Source organism: Phyllostomus hastatus, unplaced genomic scaffold, assembly GCF_019186645.2.
Source record: "Phyllostomus hastatus isolate PE091 unplaced genomic scaffold, TTU_PhHast_1.1 phas_contig_195, whole genome shotgun sequence".
NCBI classification, from domain to species: domain Eukaryota; kingdom Metazoa; phylum Chordata; class Mammalia; order Chiroptera; family Phyllostomidae; genus Phyllostomus; species Phyllostomus hastatus.
In genome coordinates this window covers 3973665-3991453 of record NW_025333706.1, presented here as the reverse complement: position 1 = coordinate 3991453, position 17789 = coordinate 3973665, and the positions used below count along the sequence as shown (strand labels likewise).

The window sequence follows — 17789 nt, the reverse complement described above, 5'->3', positions numbered from 1 at the left end:
TCACAAGCAGCATGCATAAAGGGCAGACGCGACAGGCACAAGAGCCCTGCCAACGCAAATCCTGCGGTGTTGGGTCAGCCCTTGCAAAATAGCTCCTTCACTGGAGTCAAGCCGTTCCTCACAGGCAATCAGCCTGAGGGTCAATCCTTCCAGCTGACCTGATAACAAAAATCAAAGCTCAACTACAACAGGAGGTCACACAGATCCTATACAAGAGACAAACCAGGAGCATCTGGTTCAGGTTACCACTGAGAAGATAGCACCACTGAGCCCCACAGGACACCTACTACATAATGCCACTACCAAGACCAAGGCACATAGAAACAGACACAGAAAGGCAGGCAAAATGAGGTGACAAAGAAACATGAACCAAATAAAAGAACAGAACAGAATTCCAGAATAAGAACTAAACACAATGGAGACAACTTACCAGATGCAGAGTTCAAAACAACAGTTATTAAAGATGCTCAATGAACTCAGTGAGAACTTTAACAAAAAGACAGAAACCATAGAAATGGAGGGAGAAAACATAAAAAACCACCCATCAGAAATGAAGACCACAATAACTGAAATGAAGAACACGTAAGAGAAAATCAACAGGAGATTAGATGGAGCAGAGGAGCAAATGGGCAATTAGTAGGAGAAAGTAGCACAAAACGCACAGTCAAAACAGCAGAAAGAAGAAAGAATCCCCCCCCCATCAAAAAAATGAGGATAGTTTAAAGGGCTTCTAGGACAGCATCAAGCATACCAACATTCACATCATGGGAGTATGAGAAGAAGAAGAGAGACAACAAGAGATTGGAAACCAATTTGAAGAAATAATGATGGAAAACTTCTCTAACCTGGTGAAGGAGACAGACATACAAGTCCAGGAAATACAGAATGCCAAACAAGATGAACCCAAAGAAGCCCATGCTAAGACATAGCATAATTAAAATGCCAAAGAGAGAATCTTAAAAGCAGCAAGAGAAAAGCACTTAGTTACCTACAAAGCAAGCTCCCATAAGACTGCCACTGATGTCTCCATGGAAACTATGCAGGCTGAAGGGACTGACACGAAATATTCAAAGCGATGAAAAGCAAAAACCCATGGCCAAGATTACTCTGCCGAGCAGGGATCTCTTTTAGAATCAAAGGACAGATAAAGAGCTCCCCAGACAAAAAAAAATAATAATAATAAGCTAAAGGAGTTAAAACCACCACACCATTATTATAAGAAATGTTAATGAAATAAGAAGAAAAAGAGGAGAAGAGGAAAAGGTGAAGGAGGAGGAGAAGAAGGAAGGAGAAAACAAAGAAGAAGGGAAAGGTGGAAGGAAGAGGAAGAAGTAATAAGTAAGAAGAACAAGAGGAAAAAGGAAAAAGATAACAAAATGGCAATAATTCATACACATCTATAATTACTTTGAATGTAAATGGATTAAATGCACCAATCAAATGACTTAGGATGACTGAATGGACCTAAAAAAGATGTTTACATATGATGTCTACAAGAGACCAACTTCAGATTGAAAGACACACAGATTGAATATAAAGGAATGGAAAAACATATTTAATGCAACTGAATATGTGAACAAAAAGTTGGGCGCTCAATGCTTGTACCAGACAAAAACAGATTTATTTTATTTTTTTTTCAGTCCTCACCCAAGGATGTATTTATAGAGAGAGGGAAGGAGGGAGAGAGAGAAACATCAATGTGTGAGAGAAACATCCATCAGTTGCCTTCTGTAAGTGCGAGACTGGGGACTGAACCCGCAACCTAGGTATTTGCAGTAACCGGGAATCGAAATTGTGACATTTCAGTGTGTGAGACGACTCTCAAACCAACTGATTCACACCAGACAGGACCAGAAAAAAAAGACCTTAATACAAAGGCTATCGCAAAAGACAGAGAAGGACCCAATAATTCTTCTTCTGGGTATGTATCCAAAGAAACTGAAAACACAGATTCAAAGACATATACATCTCAATGTCCTTCGCAGCATTACTTACAATAGCCAAGATATGGAGGCAGCCTCAGTGCCCATCAATAGACAAGTGGCTAAAGAAGAAGTGGTACATACATGCAATAGAATATGACTTAATCATAAAAAAGAATGAATCTTGCCATTTGCACAGCCTGAATGGACTTAAGAGTACATAAAGCTAAAGTGAAGTAACTAAGATAAAGAAAAGTAAGTATCATATTTCACTTATATGGGAAATGTAAAAACAAAGCAAAATGAAACAACGTAAATGAGCAAGTAAAACAAAACTCATAGATATAGAGAACAAATTGATGGTTGCCAGATGGGAGGGGGTTTGGGGGAGATGGGTGAAAAAGGTGGAGGGATTAGGAACTATAAATGGGCAGTTATAAAGTAAGTCACAGGGACGTAAAGTACAGAATAGGGAATACAGTCAATAATATTATAATAAGTATGTATGGAGTCAGATGAGCACTACACTTAACAGAGTGATCCTAAATTATACAAACCAATGTTGTAAACCTAAAACTAGTATGATATTAGTATGACAACTATTGATGAAAAATTAAAAACATATTTAAGGAAAGAATTATTCAATAAAAAAAAATAAGACCACAAGTCAGCACACTAGGTTTCTAGTTTTAGGGTTGAAGTTAATGAGCTGTGTGACTGTGAGGACGTCACATAAACTCTCTGGTCTTTCTATTCACCTTATGAATAGTTGGGATGCTGGAGTACAAGATTTTTAAAATTCTTTCCAGCTGTAGGATTCTTAAACACTAACCCTTGTCACCTGTTTCCAATATAAAAAATTTAAGTGCTAAACATGCTAAGGAATAAAGATGCTTTGTTAAATAAAAACGTCTTAAATGAAAGGGGAGGGGGGGAGAAACAAAGAAAGAAAAAATAAAACCACACAAAGACCCAGAAGTGGGAATGAAGGCAGAAGAGACTTCCCCAGCTTTACTTTCCCCACACTCGGACATCTTGTAAGCCAGAATGTTATTTCCGGGAATATATTCAGTGGAACAACCATTTAACAGTTTCAAAATTTTCAGAAGAAAAAAACACCAATATACATTCAATAAACACAACCAGAAAATGTCACGGTTGTCTTTGAAAAGTCTCAGTTAGGGAGTTCATGGTGTTTGAAATCACACATAGGCATCCTAATATTTAGTTAGCCTTTCCCAGAGTCACCCACACTCAAAACAATGACCCTTCATCTTCATTCTAGAAGGTAAAGAGCTACAGAGACTATCATGCCCCCACCTGTTCTTGCCTTTCTCCCTGTAATGTGCTAGCTATCCAGCTAGAGCTACTTCCTTGTCCCCTTTGCAGCGAGGCAGGAGCTGGGTTATTGTCTCACCAAGGAAATGTGGACAAAGTGATATGCAGCACTACTTGCCTGCCTAAAAGTGTACTTCTCCCCTGCACTCCCCTAAATTTGCCACCTGGATGCACGCAGACAAGGACGGTGCTCTCCACACTGGAGAAACAAACAGGATATCCTGGTTCTTGCACAACTTGGAAGAGGAGACCAACCCGCACAGGACCCTTCCCTTTACAACTGTCACATCCCACAGACACAAACTGTCTCCTCACATCACTGCCTCTAGGGGGATGTGGAACAGCAGCTCAGACTTTGAGCTAAGACCTCTACACAGATAATGTAACTACGGATGTCATTCTCCGCAAATGACATCCAATGCCCCATCACACGTTCCAAACACACAATGCTCTAGAAAGTAGGGTAAGCAATAGCACCAGTTTAATGCTACAACTAATTAAGGATATCATTTCCAAGGAATTTGGAAGTCAAATGGCATCTCAATTCTTGAAAGCAGTATAGCCTGAGAAACGCAACTGAAACATACCAAATGTGCCATAAAATCCTCTAGGTCCGTAAGTCCCCACACCATACTTCTTTAGAGATGCCAAAGCTGCTGCCTTTCAGGAAGAAAAGAAAGTAGGAGTTACAAGCTGGCAATTCTTATTCTTTAACCCATGTAACTCCTCCCTCCATTTTCTTTCCTTTCTTGGAACCATGACATCCTAACAACAGGATATAAAGAAAAGACTGACATAGAGATTTAGAGATATAACTTAAAACATGGAGATGTTCTACTAACTCAATTATCAAATCCTGGTTAAGGTAATGCTTTTACACTTTTTGGCATTTGTGGACATAAGTCTGTTCTTAAAAATATTTACTGGCCAACAATCCCAATAGGAGATGAAGCCATTTCCCACACACATCTCTGATGGTCACCAGGTCTGGCTCCTACACCACCAAGCCACAGCAGACATTCCTGCCACCCTTTGTGGAAATCCAGGTCACAGCTCTTCCAGAAAGGAGTACTGGCAGACACTAGCAGAGCCCTTTCTCATGTTCTGCATTTGTCTTTGATTTTATGCCCAGTTTCTTAAGTCAGTCATACTATCTTTCCACTTCAGCATAGGTACTACTTACCTTGACCCTAGGGTTATCCAACAAACCAAGAAAATTAAATGAGGCAAAGTTGATGCATTCTTTTCCATTCACCACAATTTTGTGACTTGGAGGGCTGGGGAAAACAAACGAGAATGGTTTACTTCAGCTGACATTTATGTGTCAGCATACATGCTATCACATTAGCCCCTGGCAGCAGACAGGACATGGAAGTGTGGTTATTCTGCCCTATTTGCATACTAGTCTCCTAACTTTTACTTCTTATTTTTTAAAAGTAAAATCAGACATGGGCATATTAAAAATCAAATACTCAGCCAGTCATTGTATTCCTAATAGGCTACCCTGTACACTTAAATTAAGAAGTGGGCTAGAATTCCAAAATGGGTAGAGGGAAAATCTTGGTTTTGATTTTAAAATTCACTTAAGAAAGAATAGCTAAATAAAGTACCTCAGAAAAATTCTGGGATAAGATAACTATGGAGAAAATACAAAAAGACCAAGATCAAAGGCAGGAATAGGCAGAGCAAGTTACAATCTTACCGTGTTGTGGTTTAAAAAAGAAATGTTATCTGTAGGGAGCCAATAAAAGAGTAAGTGGGACATGTACTCAATTGCTAAAGTTAATGCTGAAATACCATTCACCAGAAATTCCTCCCTGCACCCCCAAAAAACTTTTTTACAGGAAATAGAGTGGCCAACTCCACAGGCGCATGCACCCGAGTATGCCTGGCACAGCAGGTGGTGTCCCAACAGACAGCCCACGTCCTTGGCTGATGAACACTAGCTGTGGCCACACTTCAGAAATACAGGGCCAAGCTATGGGTGACGAGCAATGACAGCGTGGTAAGACCAGTTGATTCTGACACAGCCAGGCTATTTTAACTAAAGGCAACCAGAAGAATAGGATGGACTGCGCTTATCAGAAAGCACAGCCCAGCGCAAGGAAAAGGACTGCGCCCGCAACTTATTCCAGTTACACATTTGCACTGGTTGTAAAGCTGGGCTGCTCTCAAAAATGCACTGTGGCCAGAAAAGACTGAGGAACTGCTCTCATCGGTATGTTTAAAAAGAACTGATTTTCTATGAGGAAAAAAAAAAAAGATGCTGGAAAACCAGAGAAGGAAATGAATGGCAAGCTCAAGTAAAGTCAGAAAAGCAGATACAAATTCACAAAAGGCAAGATGACTTGGTGAAAGGAACATGGGTTGTAGAATCAGTCAGACACCCCATTGGCACTGAGGCTACTGATGACTTCAGAAACTTGTGTAAGTTACCTGAGCTTTGTGAGCCTCAGTTTCCTCATCTATAAAGTGGGGAGAGAACTTTTTCTCAAGGTAATTTCCATTATAAATGGGCTTGGCCCAAAGAGAGGCTCTCTAAATATTTTCTTCCTTCTCCCCTATGGCTTCATCTCTTCTCTTTTCACACACTGTGATTCATCCTTCTCAGGGCTTCTTAAAGTTTCCCCAGTCCTCTCTGGTGTGGAGGTTCTGGCACTCACAAAAAGATAAGAAACAAAACACCTGCCCCTGCTAGCATCCTGCCCCTGCTAGCATCCTGCCCCAGCTGGTATAGCTCAGTGGATTGAGCACGGGCTGCGAACCAACCAAAGGGTCGCCGGTTCAATTCCCAGTCAGGGCACAGGCCTGGGTTGCGGGCCAGGTCCCCCCCGTAAGGGGTGCGTGAGAGGCAATCACAAATTGATGTTTCTCTCCCTCTCTTTGTCCTTCCCTTCTCCTCTCTCTAAAAATAAATAATAAAATCTTTTTTTCAAAAAAGGAAACAAAACACCTACATAGACAAACCTGTAGTAATGGTTGCTGCTGAGCAAGTGGAGGCCATTCACCAAAAACCGCAACACACAGAGAAATCAAACTATTGTGAATACACACAGCCAGAAGTCCCTGACCACAGTCAAGAGGCAGCACGACACAGGGATGCCGGGATCTGATTTTTGCCCAGCACTTGGGACAAAGAAGGAAAACAGTTTCCAGTGAGAAATGGAAGGCTCAGACCTGTGTTCCACGTGGGTATGTACCCGACACAGCCTGGAGCATAACACCCTTCAAGGTCACCTCACACAAGCAAATAAAACCAAACTAAAAAGACACCTCCACAATCAGGCCTCAGAGAATGGGAAAGAGCAAAAATATTGTAAAACCCTTCCCAACCAAAAGAACCACCTCACTAGTGACAGCCAGAAATGACATGGATGAATAAAGCTTCCCAAAAGGCTATGTGACCTTAGAAAGAATGGTGCTTTACCCAGAAAGAAACAAACATTACCGACCCCCATTAATATCGTTTGGTGCTGCTGTGAGAATAGACAACTAGACCAAAGAGAGAATCTAGAACTCAAGAGAATGGTTTATATACACAAGGAACTGGCAGATAATAACATCTGTCCCACAAACACCTATATTTCTCAATGGAGAAAAATAAAGTTGTATAACCACGAACAAAGGTAAATTCCAGACATGTCACAAACCAAAAGGTTATTTTGGTAAGGCAATAAAACAAAATGTAGGAAAAATGTTTTTGTGACCTTGGGAGTAGGAAATGTTCTCTTAAACAACTCTGAAAACACACAAACCACAAGGCCAAGATGAATGAATCTGATCATGTCAAAATTAAGAATTTTGGCTTAATGAGAACACCAAAGACATAGTAAACAGATGGGTAACAGAGAGATTTATTGTATTGTATCTCACGAAATCTAAGAAAGCACCAACTGTATTATTACCTACCATTAAGGAAGAAAACACTATCGACTAAAAGGTCAGGTCACGATGTTTTCTTGTCATCCAGAATTTCATAGATTATATTGAATGAAAAGATCCACTGGGCACTCTTAGAGAGAGGTTTTTGTTATAATTTTTTGTACTTATAAGCAATTAAATCAGCCAAGACACTTCTAACCCAAGTTCCAACGCTGTGCTCTCCTCTGCTAAGTCACAGACACCATGGACAATCACACAACGTTCTGCTCCCTGCCACCTAACACCCAGGCCTGGCTCAGCAGGACGTTCCCCTACCAGCTCCGAGATTACCTGACAAGGTGGTGTCACCCATTCTCTACGTTTTAATGCTGGAACTTTCCTATTGGACTAAACTCCTAGTTTCATCTTTTGCCATTTGAGCCACGTTTTCTACAAAACAGGCTGGCATCATCCCAAGGCAACAGAAGTCTGACAAAGGGATGTTCAAATCCTCAGTCACAGCAGCCTCTGTTCATCTGCTCAGAGTGGTTTGGCCATGTCTCCTGCCATCAGCTGATTTCCTCACCAGCAGGGCACATAACTCAGCTGAAGTGCTGGCAGTGAACCTAGTTGTGACCAAGTTCACTGGTACACAGGTGAGGAAAACCACCAACCACCATGCCCCCTGGCTGACAATGATTTACAGCAGCTGTAAGGTTCACCTCCAATTCAGAGATCTTACAACAGAGGGGAAAAAAGTACATGGGAGAATAAATGCATTCAAGTGTTACATCAAAGACTGAGCAAGGATCAGAATCTGCACGGTTTGAGGGTTTCTTGCTAATTAATTGACAAGTTGGTGACAAGAGAAGGATATAAAAAGACATGAAGAGGCATTCGCAGAAAGGCAAAACCCCAATGACTAATAAGGAGATGAAATAATGTTCACAGGCTCACATAATCAGAGAAGCGCAAAATAAAACAATGTAACCAACCCAGGCAGTGAGGGGACTGGAGCCCCAATAAGCAAACTCAGGGGGGGCATCCACAGGGCAATCATGATGAAGAAAAATCCCACAGGAAAATCAGATGGCCATATATTACTCCATTGCTGGCTATACGAACCCAGCAGGACTCAAACAGGTGTGCAAGGGGCTATTAACTGCGGGAGTAGTTATAGCATCTTTCTCCTCAAGATGGCATTTTCCATCTGGAGGAAAATAGCTAGGTAAAACTTAGTGGCTATATATAAGAAAATAGGCAGCAGTGAGAAGAAATGACAAGAAGTCCATCTAGCACTCCCACCCCTCTGTACGCCCTGCTCGATATTTCCTCATACCACCCAACACCAGCTAATGTTATATTTATTTCATAGTCTGTCTGTCTGCCCCCAAGAAAACTAAGATTTTTATTTATTGCTATAAAAGTCAATGTACTCAGCACATCCCTTAAACATAGTAGGTGCTCCAATATTTGTTGACAAAAATGTGTTGAGTAAAAATCTTGTAAAAATCAGAATGCAGTCTAAAGCACAAAATTAAAAATATCCATTCATAAAACATTAAAATCATGTGGTTTCGATCATACAATATAAAAATGAAATATATCATTTTAATAACATAAAAATATATAACATGCAAAATGATGATGGAAAACATAAGGAAATACTACAGGGGGGGACGAGAGTGGATGCAGGCACCAGGGGCGAAGAAAACAAAGAACAAAGCAAATGAGCGCTGCCTCATGTGGGTGCTGACAAGAGTGAAGCTGAGCAGAGGAGGGTTAATGCCTGTGTCTCCAAAGCCTCAAAATGTACAAAATAAACCAGAAAATCAACTAAACCAGAAGTCAAGCCTCTGGAGAATCTGCGTGAGAAAGAAGGAGACACAACTGATGCTCGCAAAGGAGACACAAACTCCACAGATGTATCATTATATCCATCTGTATAATAAAGTTTTATGCATGTATTCTATCAATGCATTCCCAGGATAAACCTATAAATTACTCACGTCAGTACATTTGAAAACAGAAGAAATGGACAATGACTAAATATTGGTAAGCAAACCTTAAGAAGGAAAACTGATTAGCTTTACAAACTCATTGAAGGCAATGAATTCAGGATGAAAAATCTATGCTCGATGGAATACCACAGGAAATACACACTGTTGCTAAGAAAATGGTAAGACTGATTAATATATCTTTGTTACCAAAACTGGACCAGCACAGAAAGTAAAAAGAAGAGACTAAATTCAGCTTTGGACACAGATGTTAAACTCCCGAATATTAGCAAAATAAATCTCGCAATGTATAAAAACCAAATAGTCATGCTTAAGCAGGGTTTCTTCTAGGAATGTAAGGATTATTTACATAGAAAATAGAAAAACCTACCAGTGAATCCTGGTAAACAAGAGAATGAAATAAAATTAAAAACAACAACAACAACAAAACCCCACTTCAACCTCTGGTCCCTTCTGATAGCTCTCACAACAAGGCCTACAAAGTCGAAAATGTCTAACTTGATCAGAAGCAGGACACAGAAGGAGATGACAGTAGCAAAAAGTTGGAAACTGGAAAGTAAATGAAGAAGCTGTATTTGGTAAGGCAAAGAGATCAGCGAGAAAGCTGAATGTAGGCTGGCAGGGAAAAGCCCAGCAGCAAACCAGAAAATGCTCTCAGGTTGGGGGCAAAGCTCCCTGTGACAGTAGGGAGCAGGCAGCGTGGGCTCAAGGGGATGACTTCAAAATCTTCAACAGGAGTCACTTCCTCAGATCCCCTCCGGCCCTGCAGAAAGGTGGGAGATGCACTCTGGAAAGGCTGGATGTAACCTGAAAGTCCTAAGGGCCAGTGATGGGTCCTGTGCCACTCTGGAAACAGAAATCAAGTATAAATCTGCATAATAAAATCGGGACACTGAGCCCTTGTCTGTCCTCCAACTCAGCTCCCAAAGGCTGGGAACCAGGTTTATTCCCAAAGGCTGGAAACGCTACCCAACATACTGAAGGATTTCTTTTAGGTAAAACTCAAAATCAAGAGAAGAAAAGCAGAAAATACTGAGTTGGGGGGTCCCCTCAAACAAATGGACAGGTGCTTTTCTACTGATGCCACGACCAGTCAGGAAGTCCAGCCCATTTACACAGGGCTTCCAATGACCATTTCAGTGACTCATTCTTAAAAATAGATTTTCAACAGAGAGCCAAGACAATTCAACAGGGAAAGCATAGTCCTTTCAACAAATGGTGCTGGACTGGGTATACCGATGTAAAAGAATGAAGATGAATCTTCATTATTACGCTTCACAGCATTATAAAAATTAAAGTGAATCAGAGTTAAATTTGAGAGCAAAAACGATATACTCTTAAAAGAAAACAAAAGAGTAAATCTTCATAATCTTGGATGGGGCAAAGATGTTTAGATATAATACAAAAGCACAGCAACAAGCATAAAAATAGATAAATTGGACTTCATTAAAATTAAAAAGATGTGGCCCTGACCAGGTTGCTCAGTAGGTTAGAGCATCATCCCGACACGTGAAAGTTGCAGGTCCAAAACCCGGTCACAGGGCACATACAAGAATCAACCAATGAATGCAAAATAAGTGGAACAACAAATTGATGAGTCTCTCCCTTTCCTCTTTTCTCTCTCAAATCAATCAGCAACAAAAAAATTTTTACATCTTAAATACACTTAAAACATTTGTGTCTCAAAGTACACAGGGAGAAAAAAAGATACAAAAACTCACATGATGGGAGAAAATATTTACAAGTCATATATTTGACAAGGGCCTACTATCCAAAATATATAAAGAAATCTTACCACTCAATTAAAAGACAAATAACCAAATTAAAAAATAGGCAAAATCCTTAAGTACTGACTGTTCACCAAAGAAGATATACAAGTGGCCAATAAGTGCATAAAAAGATGCTCAATTCACTAGCCATTTGGGAAGTGAAATCAAAACCACAATGAGATGCCACTTCCCACTTACTAGGATGGCTATAATTGAAAAGTGCTGGCCAGGACATGGAGATATTAGAGTTCTCATTCATTGCCTGTAGGATGTAAAATGATTCAGGCAGTTAGGAAAACAGTTTGGTGATTCCTCAAAGTGAGTTACTGTATGACTCACAATTCCACTACTCTTAGGTAAATTTCCAAGAGAAATGAAAACGTGTCCGCACAATAATGTGAACACAAATATTCATAGGAGTGATATATATGCCAATGTATTTTTTCCTTTTTCATGTACTCCCAAGTGGAAACAACACAAACGTCCATCAGCTGATAAATGTGCAATCAGTAAGTGATCTACCCACAGAGTGGAGTATCATTCATCCACCAGGATGAATGAAATACTGACACATGTGGGACACAGGGTCCAACATGAATGGCCCTTGAAAATATTAGGCTAAGGGAAAGAAGGCAGACACAAAAGGCCAAGTACTACAGATATGACTCCTTTTATACGAAACATCCAAAACAGGCAAATCCACAGAGGAAGTAAATGAAAGCTGCCAGGGGCTGGGGAGGGGGGGAAAGGGAGAGTGACTGCTAATGGGTGTGTGGTTTCTTTTGGGGTTGATGAAAGTATTCTGGAATTGGACGGTGGCAATGGTTGCACAGCTCTGTGAATATACTAAAAAGCTACTTAACTGGGTGCCTTAACAGGGTCACTATTATGGTATATGGGTTATATTTCCACAAGGCTGTTATTTAAAGGGAAAAGATCCATCCAAGTTAAGTAAATTCACTTATTCTTGTGTTAACTCAGTATTGAATGTAAAGAGGTACTTCATAAATTGAAGAGTAACTCTAAGTTTATCAATATCAACAAAACATCATTTGTTTGTGGTTTTTTTGCACACTATTTACATTATGCTGTTGATTACAATGAAACTATTTTGCATATTGGGAAAAAACGTGTGTAAGTTCACCAGGCATTTACAGCGTGTCTAAGAGAGTGATAAAAACAGATAAAGCAATCACTCTAGTGTAAAAGGTTAAATGAAAAGCAATTTTAAGATGTATAAGGCTTCAAAAATTTTTCCTTCCATAGCCTTCCTCAGGAGTCCACCTTTACTCTACTCATACACAGGAGTAAACTCAGACAGAGGACACTGCCAACACAGGAAAGAGACAAAGGGACTCCTGAGCTAAAGCAGAGGTTGAGATCCCAGGGCCACCCTGGGCAGCAGCTCTATGTAGCACCCAGTCAGGACTGGAGCAAGAAGACAGCGGTTCCAGGAAGAAAAAATGAAAATGGACCCAAGAAATAACTCTGGAGGAAGACAATGGGATGAAGTAGGCTAATACGTAAAATCAAGCAAACAAGTGGACAAACAGAAATGACAACAAGAAAGACAATGTAATTAAAATATTCTGCATATTGAAAAAATAAATGCCAACCTTAACCAATGAATGATATTAATGCAGCCATAAAAATGTAAGCATGGAATAATCTAAGAACACATGATGCAAACACAGAACTCTGTTGGGAGAAGGGATGAACAGGGTGGCTGCAGGTGGTTGTGCAGCCAAGGTCCACAGCAGGCTGCTGTGTTTGCCAGAGGAAAAGGGGCTTTTCTAGTCCACACTAAGGCACGAGAGGGGCTACTATGGCCCTGGGGACAGCAAGTGTGCATGTGTTTTCAGACAGCCAATCTTTCTGTCCTACCGCTAATGAGTGTAATTACAGCTGGGAAAGAAAAAAAAATTCAGGAAGTAACAGCATAAGCGAGTTCCTTAGAAAACCAGAAGCAAATAGCAGGGGGGCGGGGGGGAAGAGCGCAAGAAACAGAAAGGAATTACTTCCAGAGAGTGGGAATCTGAGGTGAGGATGGGAGGCTCCGGGAACTGCAGTTTCTCTAATAAGAATTTATGAATAGGCATAACCAATTTAAAAAACCAATCAGTGTAATTTAACATGGTAACTGATTGGAGGAGAAAAGCCATGAGTATTTCAATAGACACAGAAACAAATTTGGTAAATTTTAATATTCTGATTAGAAAACCAAAACGTTCCCTTTGCAAACCAAGAAGAGAATGGCAGACCCATAACTTGATACAGGTTATCTCTTATAAACTGCCAGGGACACCGAGGTCCTTGTTACCTCTCTTATTCAACACTGCACGGGAGGTGCCCCGACCAGTGAAATAACACAGGAACAGAAGGAAAGGTTGCTTCTCATGACAGAAAGTAGAACTCTGGAACCTAGGGACGAGTCCGTTAGAAGATATGACCTCAGTTTCCTGGTTGTGATATTGTACTATGGTTGTGCAAAACATTATCCCTGGGGGAAACTTAAGAAGGATCTCTGTATTATTTCTTACAACTGCGTGTGAATCCACAATTATTTCAAAATGAAAGTAGAAACAAAAAAGATAAGCAGCCAAGTCTTTATGAAGAAAGTCATGTAACTTCACTGTGTGACATAAACGACCTAAGTATACAGGTGACAACCCAGGTACAGGGTGATGAGATTCATTACTGGCGAGATTCCAATTCTCTCCAAATCAATCTATAAATTCAATGCACTGCTAGTCACAAACCTAAACCCACTTTTTGGTCCTATTTGATCAACTGAACCTAAACTCACAGTGAAGAACAGAGTCAAGACTAAGTCTAGACTATTCTCAAGAGCAGAAGGGCTCACTCTTGTCAAGGCCTATTCTCAAGCTGTGTCATTTACAAGAGTGAGGTTCCAGGAACAGGGAGAGACAAGGGCACCTAAAGAACAGAAACAAAGAGAGAAGCAGACCTTTTATAAGGGTTCTTGGTACACAAAGGAAGGGGAATTTCTAATCAATAGGTAAAAAAATGAACCATTCAGCTAATAATGCTGGGACAACTGACCATCACATGGAAAACAGGCAAATCAGACCTTTGGGGTAGGGAAGGATTTCTTCCACAAGATTAATGGTTGGTTAAGTCTGATTTCAGAACATGCAAAATTTTTGTAAGATCAAAGAATCCACGGAAGTGAAGAATACAAGCCTCTCCTACAGCAAAGCAGAAGGACACAATCAGGAGCATTCCCTGCATCATGATTTTAAACAAAATACTAAATATTTTCATGACGACAGGCATCCCCAGTGGGGGGTGCACGAGAGGCAACCACGCCCTGATGTGTCTTTCCCTCTCCTTCTCTCTCCCTTCTCTTCTCTCCAAAAAATAAATAAATAAAATCGTTTTTTAAAATGCCCACACAATTCCTAAAAGAAATTTTTATACTGGAAACTAAAGCAGACAGTTTCTGACCTGCAGAAATATCTAAAGCTTATATTTCAGGTAAAAAAGGAACACCATGAAACCACTGTTCACTTGGGCAATTTAACCACAGGAAACTGAGTACAAGTCCTTTGAGCAGCAAAGTGATTTACCCTGAAACGATGTTGTAGTTGAGAGCAGGATGGTCTTTTGATATAGGAGGAACAAGAGGTTCTGGTTGCCACTCTTCAATCAATTCTTCTTTTTCCCTACGGGAGAAAAGGTGTTACAACACAGCACAATGCTAGTCACTGGACCGTGACTCCAGCAGCATCTAAACTGTTGTAGTGGAACAGTCATAATGAACACACTGTGAGAAACAGGTGTAGTTGTGGCTAGAAATGAAACAGAATCACTTCTGAGTTTTGGGCACTTACCCTCCTCACCTCTTACCACAGGCTAAAGGCTCTTTTCCATGTAGTCTTTCGGGTGACTGGAAAAGTTAAGAAAATTTTATTGCTAGGTCAGAATTTTTTTCACTGTGAGAAGTATGAAGCACACCTTATAAATTGTAAAACAAAAAGAAAGTCTACAATACAAAGGTGAGAAGCATGATTTCTGGTAAGTCAGCTCAGCCTCTATTCCAAGACAATACAGGAAGCCACACCGGAAGTGCTTATGGAGGTGACCACTATGAGAAGGGATCAACCAGGTCACAAAGCACTATTTCTACAAGCCATCACAGAAATTCAGGTGTAGCTGAGATACAGGAAAAAAAAACTTCTCACGATTCCTACAATGGGATTTGGCTTGGAAGTTCTCATAAAAAGCTAATTTATTCCTTTTATCTGTTATAACTATATTGACTATTTTGACTTTCTTATCCCATCTCGTATCAGAAAAACAGGTAATTTTGGAAATGCAGTCTGGAGGTACAGGATGAGTTGAGGCACCTAAATTAACATGATGGCCACAGTAATTCTTGCCTCGCAAACAGATCGTCTCTTAAGAGTTCTAGTCTCATGCTTTTTTATTTTTTACCTTTTTTTATTGTTGTTCCAATACTGTTGTCTCCATTTTACTGCCCCCGCTCTCCCCAACCCTAGCCATCCCCACTTCCCACCCTTGATCTTACCCCTCTTTGGTTTTGTCTATGTGTCCTTTATAGATGGTTCCTGAAAACCCTCTCCCCCTTTCCCCCCATTATCCCCTCCCACCTCCCCTCTGGTCACTGTCAGTTTGTTCTTAATTACAAATACACTGTGACCTCACCCCTAAGTGGAACCTAATCAACAAAACAAACAAGCAAGCAAAATATAACCAGAGACATTGGAATCTATCCTCATACTTCTGATAAATGCTTTTGTGCATTCTTCTCCTGATGGGCAACTCCAGAACAGGACCAACGGCACAGTCACCTGATTTTCAGGCACTCAAAAACGCTGGCCGAATAAATCAACCACTAAATTTCTCATGTGTTTCTGCCAATGACCTCATGGAAGAGGACAGCAGCCTGAACAAGCCTGGAGTACATGGAGTAAATGCACACTGGGCACTGCTACCGTGAAGACACATGTTAGAATGCACTCAGGATGCCCTCCTGTTGAGGAGCTTCTGTAGACCTATCTAACAGAAGGGCACTTCCCACTCACAACACTCACAGTTCCTTTTTTCTTCCACTGCGGTCAGGGTAAGGTATCAGTGATTACTAACTCCTGTTCTAGCAAAGTGTCCTTTCAGAGGATCACTCTAAAGTAGGTTTACATAGCACTCTTTTGAAAATGTATATATGCGTGGACTGATATGCTTAAACGAAAACTAAGAATATTTGGACTAATTTGTGTCATGGTCACACAATTATCCTCAAAAAATTCCTAAACACCAAGGGAAAAGTATAGGCAGGATTTTCTGACTTGGAAGGCTCAGCCTTACTACAGTGTTACAGAAATAGTATTTGTTCCGTGGCAAGATAATTCCATAAAGTATTCGTTAAAAGGAGCAGGGGGAGAGGGAGAGAACTGTGGTCAAGTTTAGGGCATTCCTCCAAACAGAGGTCAAATATGCACCAGCATGCTAAAGGTTATAAGAAATCATGCAATGAGATGCCTTTTTCTTCTGCTTTACCCGGGTTGCCAAAATTTTCTGCCCTCAGAACCACACACTGCATGGTCTCTAGGAGACAGCGCCTGACGGTTTCATGATTAACATTAATGATCAGGACAGCAGCAGCAGAAGAGAAACCAGGGAAGCAATCGTATAAGGCTGTGGTGATTCCACTTGCATTTCCTTCTGTGAATGCTCCAGAAAGTAAAGAAAAGCCCACTGCTTCATCTTTCTGCTGTACCCAATACTGCCCTGTGAACCAACATTTTAGAGATTTTTGCAGGAAAACATGTCTCACAATCCCTGCCTCCCTAAGTACCTGGCACAACAACCTGAGTGACAGAAACTATGCTGCAGTCAAAATTGTTCTTCCTCTCTCCCACTGAGGTGGTCACTAAGTGCCCCTACATCGTCCTGCACACTAATTGGGTGGCAGTGGGCAGTGCCATCGATGCCCTGGGCACTTCTAATTCCTAAGGTTCACCTGGCTTGGGATGGGGAGGTGGGGGCTGTGGGCTAGGAAGGAGTCTTACTATAGGAAAAACTCACTCAAACTTCAGAAAGAGTGGGGTTTTCTCAAGCAACTCATAAAATCTTGCACTTGGACATTGGAAATCCAGTAGTTGCCCATGCTGCTCTTTTATCACCTACTTGTGAGACTGCAGTTTGCCCCTAGCAAAGCAGAGAAATTGTGGCACGGAACTCCTCTGGGTAGGTACTTCATCCTGGCTTTCCCATATTCTTCCTACACTGTGTTTCATTCCCCTTGATCTCCTTACATTCCAGAAAACATTTGAGCATATAGTTGGTTTCCAGAAAACCACTACAAGTGGTTTTTTGAAGATGGAGCAACTATCATCACACACCAAATAACACTGGGCTTCAATTTCTTACCTTGACTGTAAGATCAGATCGTTCTTGCAGTTTGTAAGTTTTAGAGAAAAGAAGTCTGATTATCCAGAGTATCAGAATTCCTTCCAAGATAAGATGGTAAGCGGGAGCCTAAGAGCAAGTTGAAAACAAAACAGAAAGTGAAATAAACACTTCTAAAACCTGCATGTGAAATTTAGTGCACATGTCAATACTGTTTCCAATTGCTGTTAACCTATTACTTCTTATAATTTACTTTCAAAGCTCCTTTCATTTCTCCTGATTCCTTTTCCCATTTCTGACAGTATGCAATTTCCTCTACACGTTAAAAGTCTCTAATATCGCAGATTTAAAACATCTTTAGATAAAAAAATCTTTAAAATGACATCTCATACAAAATCCCAACATGTCAAACAAAATCAACTATGAGATCCTATTGGTAAATTAAACTTTTACTGCTGGGAGATGACCAGAACAAAGACTTCACAGCT

The 17789-nt window shown here is 40.6% G+C and overlaps 1 protein-coding gene across 1 annotated transcript; it reads right to left on the bottom strand.

The window, feature by feature from the left end:
* LOC123815554 (serine palmitoyltransferase 1-like) lies at window positions 1-17572 on the bottom strand. Its single transcript, XM_045833850.1, has 6 exons — window positions 17555-17572; window positions 17323-17430; window positions 14499-14593; window positions 4444-4537; window positions 3848-3920; window positions 1-158 (listed from the first exon to the last, which is right to left on the bottom strand). The coding sequence occupies exons 1-6, from the start codon at window positions 17570-17572 to the stop codon at window positions 1-3; spliced, it is 546 nt and encodes a 181-aa protein (XP_045689806.1).
* Window positions 17573-17789: the final 217 nt, after the last annotated feature.